This window comes from Thamnophis sirtalis, unplaced genomic scaffold (assembly GCF_051295495.1).
Source record: "Thamnophis sirtalis isolate CommonGarterSnake01/CBP01778 unplaced genomic scaffold, rThaSir2_p1.2 scaffold_6, whole genome shotgun sequence".
Taxonomy (NCBI): Eukaryota; Metazoa; Chordata; class Lepidosauria; order Squamata; family Natricidae; genus Thamnophis; species Thamnophis sirtalis.
The window spans coordinates 4,805,043-4,823,375 of NW_028261386.1; the positions used below are offsets into that span (position 1 = coordinate 4,805,043).

General features: G+C 43.4%; 1 protein-coding gene across 1 annotated transcript in view; it reads left to right on the forward strand.

Moving 5' to 3' along the window:
• The window catches only part of TADA2A (transcriptional adaptor 2A), a 63,459-nt gene that overhangs the window by 21,285 nt on the left and 23,841 nt on the right, over positions 1-18,333 (forward strand). The window contains exons 7-11 of the mRNA XM_087717133.1: positions 2,451-2,539; positions 5,596-5,668; positions 10,215-10,278; positions 13,309-13,352; positions 16,423-16,533. Coding sequence (XP_087573259.1) covers positions 2,451-2,539; positions 5,596-5,668; positions 10,215-10,278; positions 13,309-13,352; positions 16,423-16,533 — 381 coding nt within the window. The remainder of the gene's footprint in view (positions 1-2,450; positions 2,540-5,595; positions 5,669-10,214; positions 10,279-13,308; positions 13,353-16,422; positions 16,534-18,333) is intronic.

An 18,333-nucleotide genomic window follows, 5' to 3' on the forward strand; every position in this document is an offset into this window, starting at 1 on the left:
TATTCTCTGCCTCCTGAATCCCAGCTGATCAGGAGGAAATGGGGATTTTGCAGTAACCTTCCCCTGCCACGCCCACCAAACTATGCCCACCAAGCAATGCTACACCCACCAACCCATGCCCACAGAACTGGTAGTAAAAAAATCTTGAATCCCTTTAGTAAGCAGGCAAATTCCTCAACAATTTATTGGATACATCGTATCGGCACAACTGATGAAAGTTCCTGCAGCTTTCACCTAATTAAAAAGTAAAAGTTTCCCCTTTCCCCCAAGTCACTGGTCATGCTGTCCAGTCCAGGTGCTGTCCAGTTGCTTGGTTACTTCACTCCTCCTCTGGCCAGCCACCTGTGAGAATGTCCTTGGTTCCCACAAGAAGACTTTATTGTTTCGGTGACAAAACCCCATCTAGCTATTTCCCTCTGTTGTTTGGCAACCCTGAAGCCTCCGAGATGGTCTCAGCCAGCTTCATTTCAGGGTTGACACCATTGTTTCCTTTGGATCATTTTTGCTAACAGTGGAAGCAAATGCTGGATTTTTTTGGCCAAAACATCATAAAACAGAATCAGATGACGGGGAGGCACTGCAAACGGCCATAAATGTGGACCAGTTACCAAGCACCCAAGATGCAGTCCCTGGCCACTAGAATGTTAGAACCAGTGGGATGTGTGTGTGTGTGTTGTTACTCCATCACTAAGCAGCTCGTCTTAAGTCAAGGACTACCTGTAACTCAGTGCAACATATTGAGAGAATTGCAGAAGGAAGGTTCATTAGGCTGCCTTCAAAATCACTCAGAAGCTACAGCTGGTCCAAATTCCCACTGTGCAATTGAATTGAATTGAATTGAATTTTATTATTTGTATGCTGCCCTTCTCCGGGAAGGACTCAGGGCGGCGAACAATTCAAAAGGGGAAAAGGGGAACATAGAACAAAAAAACCCAAAAATACAGATAATTAAAGTAAGCAAGAATCACGCAACCATACAAGTCGAGAGGGGAGGGGAACTCATCACCCCCAGGCCTGCCGGCAAAGCCAGGTTTTGACGGCTTTCTGGAAGGCCTGGAGAGAGGTGAGGGTCCGAATCCCTGCGGGGAGTTCATTCCAGAGGGCCGGAGCTGCCACAGAGAAGGCCCTCCCCCGGGTAATAGCCAGGTGGCATTGGCTGGTGGACGGAACCCGAAGGAGGCCAACCCTGTGTGATCTAATGGGTCTTTGGGAGGTAATTGGCAGCAGGCGGTCTCTCAAGTACCCAGATCCAATACCATGAAGGGCTTTATAAGTTACGACTAGCACTTTGAAGCATATCCGGAGACCGATCGGTAGTCAGTGCAGCTCGCGGAGGATAGGTGTAACGTGGGTGTACCGAGGTGATAGTGATGGACAGTTTGCAGTACACCCATGTCACCTCTCTTTTAATCAGCTACGTGTGTAACCACTAGGCTCCTGAATACAACTGAAAATTCTGGTTGCTAATTTATAAATCCCTATAGCAGGGGTGTCAAACTTGATTTCATTGAGGGCCGCACCAGAGTTGCGTTTGACCTTGGGAGGTCGGTGGGCGTGGGCAGCTTGACATCACTCGTGTTGGGGGTCACCCGTCGGGGCCTGGGCGGGGCTGGGGGGTAATCCATTGTCTCCAGCAGAGAAGGCCAGTGAGAGCGCCAAATGACGGCCTCCTATAGCCCTCTGCCAGCAAAAACGGAGCTCGCGACCCTCCCGAGAGGCACCACGGGCCGGTCGTCTACTGTTTCCACGGCAGCCCCGCTGGCCAGATCTAAGAACCATGTGGGCCAAATCCGGCCCGCAGGCTTTGAGTTTGACACCCCTGCCCTAAATGACACATATTTCCTACACTGCCTCTCCGGATAGCGATGTCTCCCTATTCTGTAGGGTTTGATAGATTTTTTGGCATGCTTTGGGTCCCAACTATTAAAAAGTGTCATGTTATGGGATCTAGGAGATAACATGCTTTCTCTGGAATAGGATTCTCCCAAGCCCATATGGCCTGATTCTGCTTTCTCTCCCGAGACCTTTAAAAGGTCTTGCTCTTGGACCCAATCACCAAGCTTTGTGTGAACCAGCTACAAATTGCTTTGTCTGTTTAATTGTTGGGGATTTTCCTCCCCTCTTTTTACTACCGTCATTTACTTGATTATATTGTTGGCTTTTAACTATAAGCTGAGTTGCTTGCAGGGGGGGCAGCTACAGAAATTGAAACTAAATAAACCATAGCAAATACCAGCGTACAGTCAAACAGAATAGTTTTTCCTTGTAAAAAAAGTCAATTTCTCTCTACATTAGTGCTTCTCAACTTGTCAACTTTAAGATATGTGGACTTCAACCACCAGAATTCCCCAGCCACCATGGGAATTGAAGTCCACACATCTTAAGGTTGCTGAACTCTTGGTAAGCTTTTGAAATTGTGGCAATGCATTTTATTTTTTTATTTTTTCTAGCATCTGAAGATCCTCCCCGGCCAACCTTTGATTCCCTTCTTTCTAGAGATATGGCAGGATACATGCCAGCAAGAGCCGATTTCATTGAGGTAAGAATGTCTCTGAGTTGACCGCTGTTTTAGCTACTTTTAATTTCCAACAGGGTCTGTGTTTAAAACAGCTGTATTATGATTAGCTATGAATAAATATAACTTTATCCCAGACGCTTACTTGATTGGACCAGAAACCATGGCAGTGAGCAACACACACTGCAGACACGCAACTGAAAGGGCCATATTAGATTCCTCATTCTGCTGCTCTTCTTTTGCAAACTGTAGTTCTTTTTGACAAGCTATAGGTCGCAGTGGCTCAGTGGCTTAGACGCTGAGCTTATTGATCAGAAAGGTCGGCAGTTCGGCGGTTTGAATCCCTAGTGCCGCGTAATGGAGTGAGCTCCCGTTACTTGTCCCAGCTTCTGCCAACCTAGCAGTTCAAAAGCACGTAAAAAATGCAAGGAGAAAAATAGGGACCACCTTTAGTGGGAAGGTAACAGCGTTCCGTGAGCATTTAGAGCATTTACAGCCATACATTGATCTGTCAGGAGACACATGCCAGCCACATGACCCTGGAGACGTCTTCAGACAGCGCTGGCTCTTCGGCTTTGAAATGGAGATGAACACTGCCCCCTAGAGTTGGGAATGACTAGCACATATGTGCGAGGAGAATCTTTACCTTTAGTAAAAGGTTAAAAACCACTTTCATGTACAGGTAGTCCTTGACTTATAACAGTTTGTTGAGTGACTGTTCGAAGTTAGAAGGACACTGAAAAATGTGACATGACCATTTTTCACAGTTATGACCTTTGCTGCATCCCCACGATCACGTGATCAAAATTCAGATGCTTGGCAACTGATTCATAATTATGACCATAAAGGTCGGTATAACCCAGGGGCAGGCAGGCGGACCCGCTTTCACGCAAACAGAGAACCGGTTCTCTCTCGGCTTGCAGTCAGAGCTAGCGGTTATGCCGAACCAGTACAAACCGGTAGGGACTTACCACTGGATTCACCTCACCTCACCAGACTTAACATGTCATTGTGCTTAAGGTTGCACAAGCAATAAATACATTATTTACTTTTCTACATTGTGGCGACCAAAACTGAATGCCGTATTCCAAGTGTTGCCTTACCAAGGCATTATAAAGTGGTATTAACCCTTCACATGATCTTGATTCTATCCCTCTGTTTATGCAGCCTAGAACTGTGTTGGCTTTTTTGGCAGCTGCTGCACACGGCTGACTCCTATTTAAATGGTTGTCCACTAGGACTCCAAGATCCCTCTCACAGTTACTACTGTTGAGCAAGGTACCACCTATACTGTACCTGCGCATTTTGTTTTTGCTGCCTAAATGTAGAACCTTACTCTTTTCACTATTGAATTTCATTTTATTAGATAGTGTCCAATGTTCAAGTGTGCCAAGATCCTTCTGTATCTTAAGCCTGTCTTCTGGAGTGTTGGCTATTCCTGCCAGCTTGGTGTCATCTGCAAATTTGATGAGTTCCAGCTTTTAATAACCTGATTCTAATTAATAAAAATGGAAAGTCTTACTTTCTCATAGTAAAAGATTGCTAAGGCTAATTTGGAGCTTACCTACTTTTTCTACTAGTTTTATTACCCTCCTCTGCTCTTATAATGTTTATTTATTTGCAAATGTTCAGGCCAACTTTCTGCTTCAGGAGCCCCCAGGGCAGATTACAACCTTATTAAAACAGTACAATAATCCAAAGATATTAAAAATGATCCCACAAAATCCTACAAAACTCTAGAGAGAGTTGCAAACCACCTGTAACAGCAAGCTGAAAATTATAATAATCCAAAATAAAAATGTAACCATGGGGACTAAGAGCCAAAAAGGCCTTTAACTTCAACCTGAAGAAGCATGATACAGAAGGATCTTGACAGACTTGAACATTGGGCGCTATCTAACAGAATGAAATTCAATGGTGAAAAAAGTAAGGTTCTACATTTAGGCAAGGAAAACCAAATGGACAAGTAAAGTATAGGTGGCACCTGTTTTGGTCGCCACAATGTAAAAAAGATGTGGAGACTCTAGAAAGAGTGAAGAGAAGAGCAACAAAGAGGATTGGGGGACTGGAGACTAAAACATGAAGAATGGTTGCAGGAACTGGGTATGTCTAGTTTAATAGAAAGAAGGACTAGGGGAGACACGATAGCAGTCTTCCAATATCTCAGGGGCTGCCACAAAGAAGAGGGAGTCAAACTATTCTCCAAGGCAGCTGAGGGCAGGACAAGAAGCAATGGGTGGAAACTAATCAAGGAGAGAAGCAACCTAGAACTAAGGAGAAATTTTCTGACAGTTAGAACAGTTAATCAATGGAACAACTTGCTTCCAGAGGTTGTGAATGCTCCAACACTGGAGGTTTTTAAGAAGATGTTGGATAACCATTTATCTGAAGTGGTGTAGGGTTTCCTGCATAGACAGGGATTTGGACTAGATAAACTTACAAGGTCCCTTCCAACTCCTGTTCTGTTCTATTCTATTCTATTCTACCCTGTCCCGCCTCACCCCACCCCATCCTCCCTGCAGAGATCAGAATGGCCCCAACTCTGTTGGCCCTTTGCAAAGCTTTAAAAACTTGGCTCTGTAGCCAGACCTGGGGCTCAGAATGTATGAAGGGCCCTGTTGCTTGGCTTCGCTATTAGCCGATTAATCATCAAGGCTGCAGTTTTACATTTATACATATTTATTTTATGGATGATTCTATTGTTTTCACGTCTTTTAAGTTGTTCTAAATTTTTACATTTGCAAGCTGCCCAGAGTCACTTGATTGAATTGGGCACGCCATAGAAATTGAATCAATCAATCAACGAATGTGCACATAGTGCTCTTCACCACAGATTAGCCTGCCAAATGTTTCTTTGAATGTATTTTGTGAATCCAGCTGCTCTAATGAATGTTTATTGAGTTGTGCGTACATATTCAGAAAAATCAGCTTCAGTCTTTAGTCGGCCTTGGTAAAGCATGAGCAAGCCTCGCCACACTCAATTATTTGTCTGCCTTCCAGCTTGTTGAATTATATTTATTTAAAGATATTCAAAGCTAACCAGGAGCCATTCCTCTTTTTTAAAAATCTGTTTTCCACAGGAGTTTGACAATTATGCTGAATGGGACTTAAGAGACATAGACTTTGTAGAGGATGACTCAGACCTTTTACACGGTGAGTTTTGCTTCCAAATCCTGAACACTTCCTCTTTTCCCCACTTCATAAGGAATAAAATGTATTGGAGTCAAATTTTTTTTTAAATTCCTAGTAACTTCATGAAAATGTCCACATAGGCTTTTTTGGCAACAGACCAGAAGTAACAATAGTTGCCAAGTAATTATTTCCAGGATTTTTTTTTCTTTTTTTCAAAAATTGACTCTTAATTACATTGGGTTGCTCTCTGAGCTTGGTTATTTTCTTGCAGACGTTTCATTACCAAACTAGGTAACATCATCAATGCCAGTCTAATTACTACTCTAGAGTTTCTTGGTAATATCCCACCAAATATTTACCCGGTTGAACTGTGCTTAGTTCTAGACCCACAGAGATTTGGCTGGAGTTGTCATCTGATATCCATATTGGAATCCTCAGAAACAGTCATTCTTAAAATGTTTGATGGATTGATTTGATTTGATTTCTATAAACACCCATCTCAACAAGTGACTCTGGGCCACAGTAATGATACAAACACAAAAACTTGGTTTTCTTTCTCCGTTGTTATCTGAAAATACATATTTCACTTTAGTCACTTTTTTTAAAAAATAGCAATTTTAGAACATTTTCACATATGTTTCCCACAGCATGTTAACATTCTTACACTACAGGGGATTGTTTTATTTCTCAGTATGGTTTATTTATATTTCAAGGCAGGCAATCCCAAAACAGCCCGTAGCATAATTACATTATGAAAGTCATCTCAAAGAGCATAAAAACCACAGTTTCTTTCTTTCTTTTTTTTTAAAAAGGCTCACAGCCTTGCAACTGTCACACAAGCAGAAGATTGATAGAGAAAAATCTCACTGCATATAAAAAGCGAACTTTAATGTGGGACTTGGTTATAGAGAGCTAAAAGGAACAATGCCAGGTCAGAAGGTCTGTGGGATTCTGCTGTTCATGAGCATATGGGAGTCACAACTGAAGGACCGTCCTTCACTGGTTGCTGCCAACCATAAGCACAACATATGGTATTATAGACAGTCCTCGACTTATGACCACAATTGAGCCCAAAGTTCCTGTTGCTAAGCGAAACATTTGTTAGGTGAGTTTCGTCCCCTTTTACGACATTTCTTGCCACATTTGCTAAGCGAATCACCACGGCTGTTAAATGAGCCACACAGTTATTAAGTGAATCGTGACCCGTCAAAAGCGCGGAGGACAAAATTGCGCTTGACGAAAGCGCGCATGTGATGTCATCACAGCGCGACGAAAAAAATTAAAAATTGAAATAAAATTAAAATTAAAGCAAGCCGATTCACATAAAGGTAAGGGTTAGGGTTAGGTTAAGGGTTAGGGTTAGGGTTAGAGCGTTAGCGTTAGGTTTAGCGTTAGGTTAAGGGTTAGCGTTAGGTTTAGCGTTATGTTAACAGTTAGGTTTAGGGTTAGATTTAGGGTTAGATTAAGGGTTAGGGTTAGGTTTAGGGTTAGGTTTTGGGGGGTTAGGGTAAGGTTTTCGCTTTTTACATTTTTCGATCACAGCGCGATGTTTTCGTCGCGCTGTGATGACGTCAAATGCGCGCTTTCGTCGAGCGCGATTTTGTCCTCCGCGATTTTGTGGTGGAGCCAAGTGAATCCGGCTTTCCCATTAGCTTTCCCTGTCAGAAGGTCGTAAAAAGGGGAACACATGACCCCGGGTCACTGCAACGGTCATAAATATGAGTCCGTTGCCAAGCATCTGAATTTTGATCATGTGACCATGAGGATGCTGCAACGGTCATACGTGTGAAAATCATAAGTCGCTTCTTTTTCGGTGCCATTGTAACTTTGAATGATCACTAAATGAACAGTTGTAAGTTGAGGACTACGTGTGTTGTTATTATTACATATATTATCTATTTCACTTTCCAGCTACTCTAGCTGGCCCACAACAATTTTAAAAAAAGGAAGTTTAAACAAAGTGAAAGTAAAATAATGGAACAATAAAACAAACAAGGAACAAAGAAAATACATTGATCTGTCAGGGGACACATTATTATTGTCTGATTATGAGCATAGCTGCACTTACCGTATTTTTCGGGATATAGAGCCAAGGTGGCGCAGTGGTTAAATGCAGCACTGCAGGCTACTTCAGCTGACTGCAGTTCTGCAGTTCGGCTGTTCAAATCTCACCGGCTCAGGGTTGACTCAGCCTTCCATCCTTCCGAGGTGGGTAAAATGAGGACCCAGATTGTTGGGGGCAATATGCTGACTCTGTAAACCGCTTAGAGAGGGCTGAAAGCCCTATGAAGTGGTATATAAGTCTAACTGCTATTGCTATTGCTATAAGACGCACCAGAATATAAGACGCGCCAATAGTTTGAAGAGGCAAATTTTTTAAAAAAGTTTTTGCACTCTGCAGACCTCCCAAAAATGGGCCCGTTTTTTGTCAAAAAAAAAGGGGGGGGCATGCATAGCCTTTAGGAGGCTTGTAGAGTTCTCCTGGAGAATGGGGGGGGTCACTCGTTTTTGCTCTCCCCAGCCCCCAGGAGTACTCTACAAGCCTCCTAAAGGCTATGCAGGGCCATTTTTGCAAAGGGGGCAGGATTTCAGGAGGCCGAAAATGCTGTATTCAGTGTATAAGACACACCCAGACTTTCACCCCCCCTTTTTTGAGGGGAAAAAAGTGCATCGTATAATCTGAAAAATATGGTAATAACAATTAAACAGACAGCATACCACAAAAATCTCACTTTAGGATTCAGAGGTTTCTTAGAAATTAAAGCATAGCAAACATAAAGCCTTTGCTATTAAGGCACTTCCATGACATTGCAGTGAGGGTCAAGCAGTCAAAAGAGATGGCTTGAGGCCAATTGGCAACCTCTCATCATTCAACATTTCATGATATTCCTTAAAGCCATAAGTACATGAGATAGCAACAGAGGCAGTTTTTCACTCATTTAACCTGAGTATTACAACATTATTTTTACCTGTATTTTAAATATAAAAGGTAAAGGTTCCCCTCGCACATATGTGCTAGTCGTTCCCGACTCTAAGGGGCGGTGCTCATCTCCGTTTCAAAGCCGAAGAGCCAGCGCTGTCCGAAGACAACTCCGTGGTCATGTGGCTGCATGACTAAACACCAGAGTCGCACAGAACGCTGTTACCTTCCCACCAAAGGTGGTCCCTGTTTTTCTACTTGCATTTTTTTACATGCTTTCGAACTGCTAGGTTGGCAGAAGCCGGGACAAGTAACGGGAGCTCACTCCGTTATGCGGCACTAGGGATTCGAACCGATTCGACCTTTCTGATCGACAAGCTCAGCATCTTAGCCACTGAGCCACTGCGTCCCTTTTTAAGCAGGCCCCTCCTCTTTTCCCAGAGCCTCAGCCCCGCTCATTTCGGCATATAGGGAACTCCGGTGTCCATGTCAGTTCCCATTCCATCAGATGGACGTGCTGATTACAAATGTTCCTTTATATTTGCATCAGGCAATTCATGTCAATATTGAACCCATCTCAGCCTCCCCCCCCCCCCCACAATTTTACTGTGTTAGAAGGGTGTCCCCATTATTTTCCCCTCACAGATATGGGCGACTGGGGAGCAGAGAGTCAGGGGGTTGGGAGAGGGGAGGTGGAGCCTGCTGTCAATTGACCAGCCACCTCCAGAGTCAAACTTCCCCATTGGGTCCCCAGACCCATTTGCAAAGCCAGGTCTTTAGGATAGGAGGTTGGGGACAGATCTTACCCTATTTTCTGACTCCCGGTAATTGGAGTTTTTTGACCAATGGGATCCGTAGAAGGCTATCTCTGCTGGCCCAATGATTGATGGTATCAATACAATACAAATACAATAGCAGAGTTGGAAGGGACCTTGGAGGTCTTCTAGTCCAACCCCCTGCCTAAGCAGGAAACCCTATACCGTTCCAGACAAATGGCTATCCAACATCTTAAAGTCTTCCAGTGTTGGGGCATTCACAACTTCTGGAGGCAACTTCTGTTCCACTGATTAATTGTTCTGACTGTCAGGAAATTTCTCCTCAGTTCTAAGTTGCTTCTCTCCTTGATTAGTTTCCACCCATTGCTTCTTGTTCTGCCCTCAGGTGCTTTGGAGAATGGTTTGACTCCCTCAAACTATCAATAGAAGAGAATATTTTAGCTCAGGGTTGAAACGTGAGGTCCTTTGGCGCCCTCTGAGCTTGGTTGTTTTCTTGCAGACCTTTCATGACCCGTCTAGGTAACATCATCAGTGCTGAGGGTGAATACCTAGTTGGGTCATGAACCATCCGCAAGGAAACAGCCAAGCTCAGAGAGCACCAGGGACCCATAAGAACCTATGTAGGCCCAGAGACTCACATGATGGCTGTGCTTTGGAAGAGAATTCTTTTCAAAGCAGGATTCGGGTCACTTTGTTATGTTAGTTCTTCACTATCAAGAAAACAATCAAGTGCTGGGATGATATGGTAGATCAGCGTTGTGATCCTGTCAGTTTTGCCATCCTGCTTCGCCCCATCGCTGATGTACATTTCCTGCATAAAGGATTTTTCTTCTTTTTGTCTCTCTTCCACTCTCCCTTGAACTTTTCGCAGCTTTGAAGATTGCAGTCGTAGATATCTATCACTCTCGGTTAAAGGAAAGACAAAGACGGAAAAAGTGAGTTTTTGGCAATTCTCTCCCGCCCCCCCTTCCCCTAGTCTTTCACCACTGTTAAAAAGTTCCTTGCAGCTTTATTGCAGTTCCCTACTAGCATTTGAAAAGAGATCAGAGGTGGTATTTAGCCAGTTCTGACTAGTTCTGGCGAACCGATAACGGAAATTTTGAGTAGTTTGGAGAACTGGCAAATACCACCTCTGGCTTCCTCCGCCCCCATCTATATTCTCTGCCTTCCGAGTCCCAGCTGATTGGGAGGAAATGGGGATTTTGCAGTATCCTTCCCCTGCAGTGGGGTGGGAATGGAGATTTTACAGTATCCTTCCCCTGGAGTGGGATGGAAATGGAGATTTTACAGTATCCTTCCCCTGGAGTGGGATGGAAATGGAGATTTTACAGTATCCTTCCCCTGGAGTGGGGTGGAAATGGAGATTTTACAGTATCCTTCCCCTGGAGTGGGGTGGAAATGGAGATTTTACAGTATCCTTGCCCTGGAGTGGGGTAGAAATTGAGATTTTACAGTATCCTTCCGCTGGAGTGGGGCAGAAATTGAGATTTTACAGTATCCTTCCCCTGAGAATGGGGAGAGAATGGGGATTTTGCAGTATCCTTCTGCTGTCACACCTGCCACAGCCTGCTACACCCACAGAATCGCCCACAGAATCGGTAGTAAAAAAAAATTGACTCCCATCATGAAAGGGATAAATGTTTTACAACACAGCCCAATTTTGTTAATTGCTCTAGTGATACATATATGGTTAGTCCTCGGCTTACAACCACAATTGAGCCCCAAATTTCCTCTGCTAAGCAAGGCAGTTGTTAAATTCGTTTTGTCCCCTTTTATGACCCGTCTTGCCACCATTGTTAAGTGAATCACTGCAGTTCTTAAATTAGTAATATGGTTGCTAAGTGAATCTGGCTTCCCCATTGACTTTGCGTTATGAAACTGTCTGTAAATCTAATTGCTGTTGCTAGCAGAAAGCGAATGCTCCATCCTAGAAAGTTACTATCAGACTCCTTGTCTCCTAAACTGGAAGCAATCAAACCTTTGCCCCATTTTACAGCCTTTCTTGCCACAGTTAAGTTAGTCACACGGTTGTTAAGAGAACCTGGCTTCCCCTTTGACTTTGCTTGTCAGAAAGTCACAAAAGGAGATTGGGTCACTCCTGTGCACTGAAATCGTCATAAATATGAACCAGTTGCTAAGCATATGAATTTTGATCATGCGAACACGGGGATGCTGCAAAGGTGTTGTAAGTGTCGTTGTAACCTCAAAATGGTCACTATATGAACTGTTGGAACTTGAAGACTATCCATCGGTACATCTTGAACTGCCTAGATCAGTGTTTCTCAAATTTGGCAGCTTTAAGATGTATGGACTTCAATTCCCAGAATTCCCCAGCCAGCTCGGGGAGCTCGAAACTTAAAGTCGCTGAGCTTGAAAAATACTGCTGTAGAGCAGCCTTTCTCAACTTGAAGATGGCTGGACTTCAACTCCCAGAATTCCCATGTTTGGCTCAGGAATTCAGCCAGCCACGTTTGGCTCAGGAATTCTGGGAGTTGAAGTCCACAAGTCATAAGGGGGCCACCTTTCCCTACCTCTGAGGCAAATCATTGCAGTTAATCCTGCTATCTTTATAGAATTAACCCTAAAATGAAGAATAGAAAACTGGAAATAAATGTAGTCGACTTGATAAGAGGGGAAACATCACCCTCCCCAATCTTCTCTGCCCATTGCTCCATGCCAGGTATTTTCCCAGCTACGTACATATGGAAACTTGTTTTAGTGTTGTTTTATGCAAATCTGAGACAGTGTTAACACCTACAGTGATGGAGGTAATTTACTTGCAGATTTTATCCGCTGCATTCAGACATTTAACACCATGTCACTCATTTGGTGCTGCTGGCAATGTTCACTTTAGGGATTTGGAAAGGTGACTTTTATGAAATTGTGGAATGGTCCTATTTTGTGTGTGTGTGTGTGTGTGTGTGTGTGTGTGTGTGTGTGTGTGTGTGTGTGTACACGTTCACTATTTTGACAGGTCTTTGGAGATGGAAACTTCAAACAACAAAGTGGGATTCTTACTACTTCCTTAACATTTTAAACACACATACACAAACACACACACACACACACACACCTGGCTAAGGTTTTAAAAATGAAATTTTCCTTCCAGGAGGCAACCTCAGGTCCCCAGCCTGTCACTCTACTAAATGAGTACTGTATTTTTCGGAGTATAAGAAGCACCTCTCCCCCCCAAAGAACGTGGAAATGTTCCAATATTTCAGGGGTTGCCACAAAGAAGAAGGGGTCAAATTATTCTCCAGAGCACCAGAGGGTAGAAGAAGAAACAATGGGTGGAAACTAGTCAAGGAGAGAAGCAACTTAGAACTGAGGAGGAATTTCCTGACAGTGAGAACAATTAATCAGTGGACAGAAGTTGCCTCCAGAAGTTGTGAATGCTCCAACACTGGGAGTCTTTAGGAAGATGTTGGATAGCCATTTTGTCTGAAATGGTATAGGGTTTCCTGCCTAGGCAGGGGGTTGGACTAGAAGACCTCCAAGGTCCCTTCCAACTCTGCTATTGTATTGTAATGTTGGTGTGTCTTATACACCAAATACAGCCATTTTTAGCCTCCCGAAGCCTCACACCCACCCCCCTTTTTTGCAAAAAATGGGCCATGTTTTGCAGAAACTGAGGCTTTTTTGCCTTACCCCAGCCCTGCTGAAGCCTGCCGAGTGCTGCTGGGGGATGAGGGAAGGCAAAAACGTCTTTTTCTTACTTACCTCTTCGAAATCTTGGTGCGTCTTATACCCCGGTGTGTCTTATAGTCCGAAAAATACAGTTGTTCATCCTGTCCAGGGGAGGAAACTTTTCTACCTGTTCCAACAAGTCTTGCCCAGCCCTTTTGAGGAGCTCACGAAGGGAAACATGATGCCAGTTTCTCAGAGGGTGTTATTGTTGGTGTTTTTTGTTGCTGGCGCTTGTTCGTGATTAGAAATAGTACTAATAAGCACCTTTTAACTTACAGAATCATAAAAGACCACGGACTAATCAATCTCAGAAAATTTCAGAGTAAGTACTTGAAGTCGTTGATCTTAATGTCAGGTTGCCTCTTTAAAAACAGTGCCACGGCGTTCACCCTTTAACCACGGCGGGTGCTTTATGTAGTTGTGTCTGCGATAAATGAAAGGCAAGTCGGAGGATTCTGGGGCAGGAAAACATCTGTCCCTCTACATCTGTTATGTTACTGAAGCAGACACAGGTGAGAAGTCTCTGAATAGAATGGAATTCTTTAGAATAAAACTCTCTATTGGCCAAGTGTGATTGGACACACAAGGAATTTGTCTTTGGTGCAGAAGCTCTCGGTGTACATAAAAAAAATACATACATCAAGAATCATCAGATGCAACACTTAGTAATAGTCAGGGTTACTAATAAGTTATCAAATTGTATTAGGCAACAAATAACAATATAAATTGAAAGATACAAGCAACATGGTTATAGTCATAAGTGAGAGGAGACGGGTGATAGGAACAATGAGAAAATTAATAGTAACGCAGGGTTAGTAAATAAACCAGACAGTTATAGAGATGCGAATGAGAGAGTCAATAATTCCTCTGTAGAACTGTATCAGCAGCTCCTTGGCCAGTTTGAGCTTTCTCTGGGAGCTCCCATGTAAAAACATTTCCGTTTTTTAAAATGTGCAATACCGGTAATCCTCGACTTACGACCACAACTAAGCCCCAAATTTCTGTTGCTAAGTGAGACAGCAGTTAAGTGAGTTTTGCCCCATTTTACGGCCTTCCTTGCCCTTACAGGTAGTCCTCGACCTACGACCACAGTCAAGCCCAGAGTTTATTTTGCTAAATGAGAAATTTGTTAAGTGGGTCTTGTCCCATTTTACGACTTTTCTTGCCACATTTGTTAAGTGAATCACTGCCGTTGTTAAATTAGTAACGTGGTTAAGTGATTCTGACTTCCCCAGTGAGCTTGCTTGTCAGAAGATCGCAAAAGATAGTCCAATGACCCCTGGATACTGCAGCCGTCATAAACCTGAACCAGTTGTCAAGCATCCAAATGTCAATCACATGACCATGGGGATGCTACAGTATGTAAAATGGTCCTAAGTCACTTTATTCAGTGCTATTGGAACTTTGAATGGTTCAATAAACGAACTGTGGTAAATCGAGAATTGCCTGTATTGTTAAATTAATCATTGCAGTTGTTAAGTTGGTAACACGGTTGTTAAGTGAATCTGGCTTCCCCACTGTTTTTGCTTATCCGAAGGTCATAAAAAGTGGTCACATTACCCTGGGACACTGCAACCGTCATAAATGCGAGCCAGTTGCTAAGCGCGTGAATTTTGATCACCTGACCATGGAGATACTGCAGTGATTATAAGTGTGAAAAATAGTTATAAGCCCCTTTTTTCAATGCTGTTGTAACGGCTATTAAATGAACTGTTGTAAGTTGAGGACTACCATTATTTTTTAAAGGTGCAGCGTTCCTTTACACTGGCAAAGCTGTGATCTATGAAGTTTCTTCTGGAAACCGGTGTGTGTATTTCCACTTTCCAGCAAAAACTGGCCCGTAGAAAACTCTACTCTGCTTAACGACTGCCATGTTTGCTTAACTGTTGCAACAAAAGTTCATAAAATCAGGTTGGGCACATTGGTGACCCACTTTATGACCATCTAGACTTACGACCGTAATTGCCAGGCTCAAATTTTTGTCCTTAATTGAGGACAATCCGTAAAGGAGAAGGCAGTGTTGGCTGCTTCCGTCTGATCCTCGCATCATGGAATGCGTTACGAATTCTGGGGTTGCAGCCTGAATCAGGAGTGTCTTCAGACATCTTCGCTGCTATCAAATGGTTGCAGCCTTCATCTTGACTTTTTTGACAACCTCTCCGCCCACACACACAAACACACCCGTCTCATCTTAGCATCGTGATGGCGAACCTTTGGCACGTGTGCCACAGGTGGCACGTGGAGCCATCTTTGCGGGCACGTGAGTCGTTGCCCTATGTCAGCTCCAGCGCGCATGCACATGCCGGCCAGCTAATCTTCAGCCTCTCCAGAGAGACGGGGAAAAGTTGTTTTCACCCTCCACAGGTTCCAGGAAAGCCTCCGGAGCCTGGAAAGGTTGAAAAACAGGCCTACTGGCCCAACCTGAATTTTGGAAACGGACTGTTTCCGGCTTCCGGAGAACTTCAAGGGGGGCATGGGAAGGCTATTTTCACCCTCCCAGGCTCCGGAGGCTTTCCTGGAGCCTGGGGAGGGCGAAAACAACTCCCCCCCCCACAAGAAGCCCTCTAGAAGCCAGAAACAATCTGTTTCCGAACTTCCATTAGGCCTGTTTTTCAATCTCCCCAGGCTCCGGAGGCTTTCCTGGAGCCTGGGGAGGGCAAAAACGGCCTACTCTGGCTCCTGGAGGAAATATCAAGTTCAGCTTGGCGGTGAGTAGTGCACCGGTAGTGCGGCGCACATAAGGGGGAGCCTGGGGGGGTTGTGCGCACATGCGCATGTGGGGGGCACATTGCATTATGGGTGCTGGCACACACTCGTGCTATTGAACTTTCACGCTTGCATTTTTGGCACCCAACAACAAAAAGGTTAGCCATCATTGTCTTAGTTTAGTTTAGTTTAGTTTAGTTTAGTTTAGTTTATTGTATTTATATGCTGCCCTTTTCCCCCGAAGGGGACTCAGGGCGGCTCACAACTCAACCAGGGAAGGGGGATACAGACAAAAAGTTTAAAAAACAAAGCATAGCAATACATAATTTAAAACACAACAGTCATACCATTCGAGACGGGGGCAACAGCTCTTTAGCCCCAGGCCTGTTGGAACAGCCAGGTTTTAAGGGCTGTGCGGAAGGCCTGGAGGGTGGTGAGGGTTCGAATCTCCACGGGGAGTTCATTCCAGAGGGTCGGAGCAGCCACAGAGAAGGCTCTCTGGGTAGTCGCCAGTCGACACTGGCCGGCGGATGGAATTCAGAGGAGGCCTAATCTGTGGGATCTAATAGGTCTAGTGGAGGTAATTGGCAGCAGGCGGTCTCTCAAGTCTTAGCAGGACAGCTGGGAAAACAGGACTTCAGGATCACATGGTTGACTCAATCTACATTTCCTTCTGTGTTTTCCAGTTCTGGAAAGAAGATACCCCAAGAAAATTCAAGATCTCTATGACAGCATGAGGCGCTTTGCGAGAATATTAGGACCAACGGAACACGATAAATTCATAGAGAGCCATGCCCGTAAGGTTTCCTTATTCATATTTATTTACCTAGGAGCTCTTCACTGGTGAATGGCCCAAGCATGAATGTAAAACCCATCTTAAGTGCATTTGATGTAGAATTGCTGCGTTTCTTTCCAGGAAGAAAAAAACAGCTTGTCCTCGACTTACGACCACAATGGAGCCCAAACGTTCGTGTTCTTAAGTGAGACGTTGGTTAAGCGAGCTTTGCCCCATTATACAACTTTTCTTGCCGCCGTTGTTAAGTGAATCACTGCAGTTGATAAGTTAGTAGTCCGGTTGTTAAGTGAATCTGGCTTCCCCATTGACACCCTTTTGCGTCTCAAAAGGTCGTAAAAGCTGATCACGTGACCCCAGGAATTTGCATCCGTCATGTATATGAGCCAGTGGCCAAGCATCTGAATTTTGATCCCATGTTTATGGGGATGCTGCAGCGGTCGTAAGTGTGAAAAATGGTCATAGGTCACTTCCAGTTCTGTCGTAACTTTGGTCACTAAACGAACTGTTTTAAATTGAGGACTGCCTGTACCTTTTTGGCAAATTATGCTCTGTTATTGGAGAAGGATGTAAGATAGGAACTTCGCTAAGTTTAAAAAGTGTAGAAAAAAATGTGTTGTAATGTACAGACTGACAGAAATGTATTTGCTTCTGTCTTCATTTTATTGTTTTTGCTAAACCATTTATATTTATTCATTAAATTGGTTTGCCATCCATCTCCCTCTAAGGCAACTCTACCCGTCATAGAATATTTCAATAAGTCAACATGTTTTGTAAAAGAGAAAAAATAACCATGTTAAAACATTTAAAATCAAACTAAAATGGATAAGGAATAAATACAGGTGATCTTCGATTTCCAGCAATTCGTTTAGTGACCGTTTGAAGTTATAACAGCATTGAAAAAAGTAACTTATGACCATTTTTCACACTTAGCGACCATTGCAGCATCCCCATGGTCAGATGCCTGGTACCTGGCATGTATTTATGACGGTTGCGGCATCCTGGGGTCACATAATCCCCTTTTGCAACTTTCTGACAAGCAGTGGGAAAATCATGTTGCTAATTTAACAACTGAAGTGATTCACTGAACAACTGTTGCAAGAAAGGTTGTAAAATGGGACAACATTCACTTAACAAATGTCTCATTTAGCAACAAAAATTTTGGGCTCAATTGTGGTCATAAATTAGGACTATCTGTATAATACAATTGGAAATCTCTCCATGGTTCCTAAGAAGGAAGAGTGGATGATTTATTTTATCTTCTTTTGTTTGATGAGTCTGTTTATAACATTGTTTAGCCCTTCAATTATAAAATACGTTGACTAGAATGGGTATTATTATGGGTATTATTACTATGCAGCTGCTTTGGATGGATTTTAGCAGAGAAAATAAGTATGTAAATAAAATACTAGCCTGTGTGATCAACACACAGCTTCCTTTTTAAACCGCCCCTAAATAAAAGCAGTAATCATCTTGTCAGATAATGGTGGTTTAGAAGTTAAACAATTTTATTTTTATTTTCCTGAAACAAAATACCACGTGTAACAGTTCTGGGCTCCGTTTCCCAAACAGCGCAATGGGTTTTTAAAGACTTGATTCAGACACACTGAGTATTGGAATAAGCCCAATTCAATTAGAGAAATTAAACACATTGATCTCTCGCCTTTAATAAGGAAAGTAAGAACAAAAGCCTCATCCTTGTGTTTTTAAAAAAAGAAGTTTCTGGGCTCTACCCACCACAATAATATTTAATACATGAACTAATTTGGAGGTCTTTTTACTCCAGTCTCGGAGTAACTTTTTC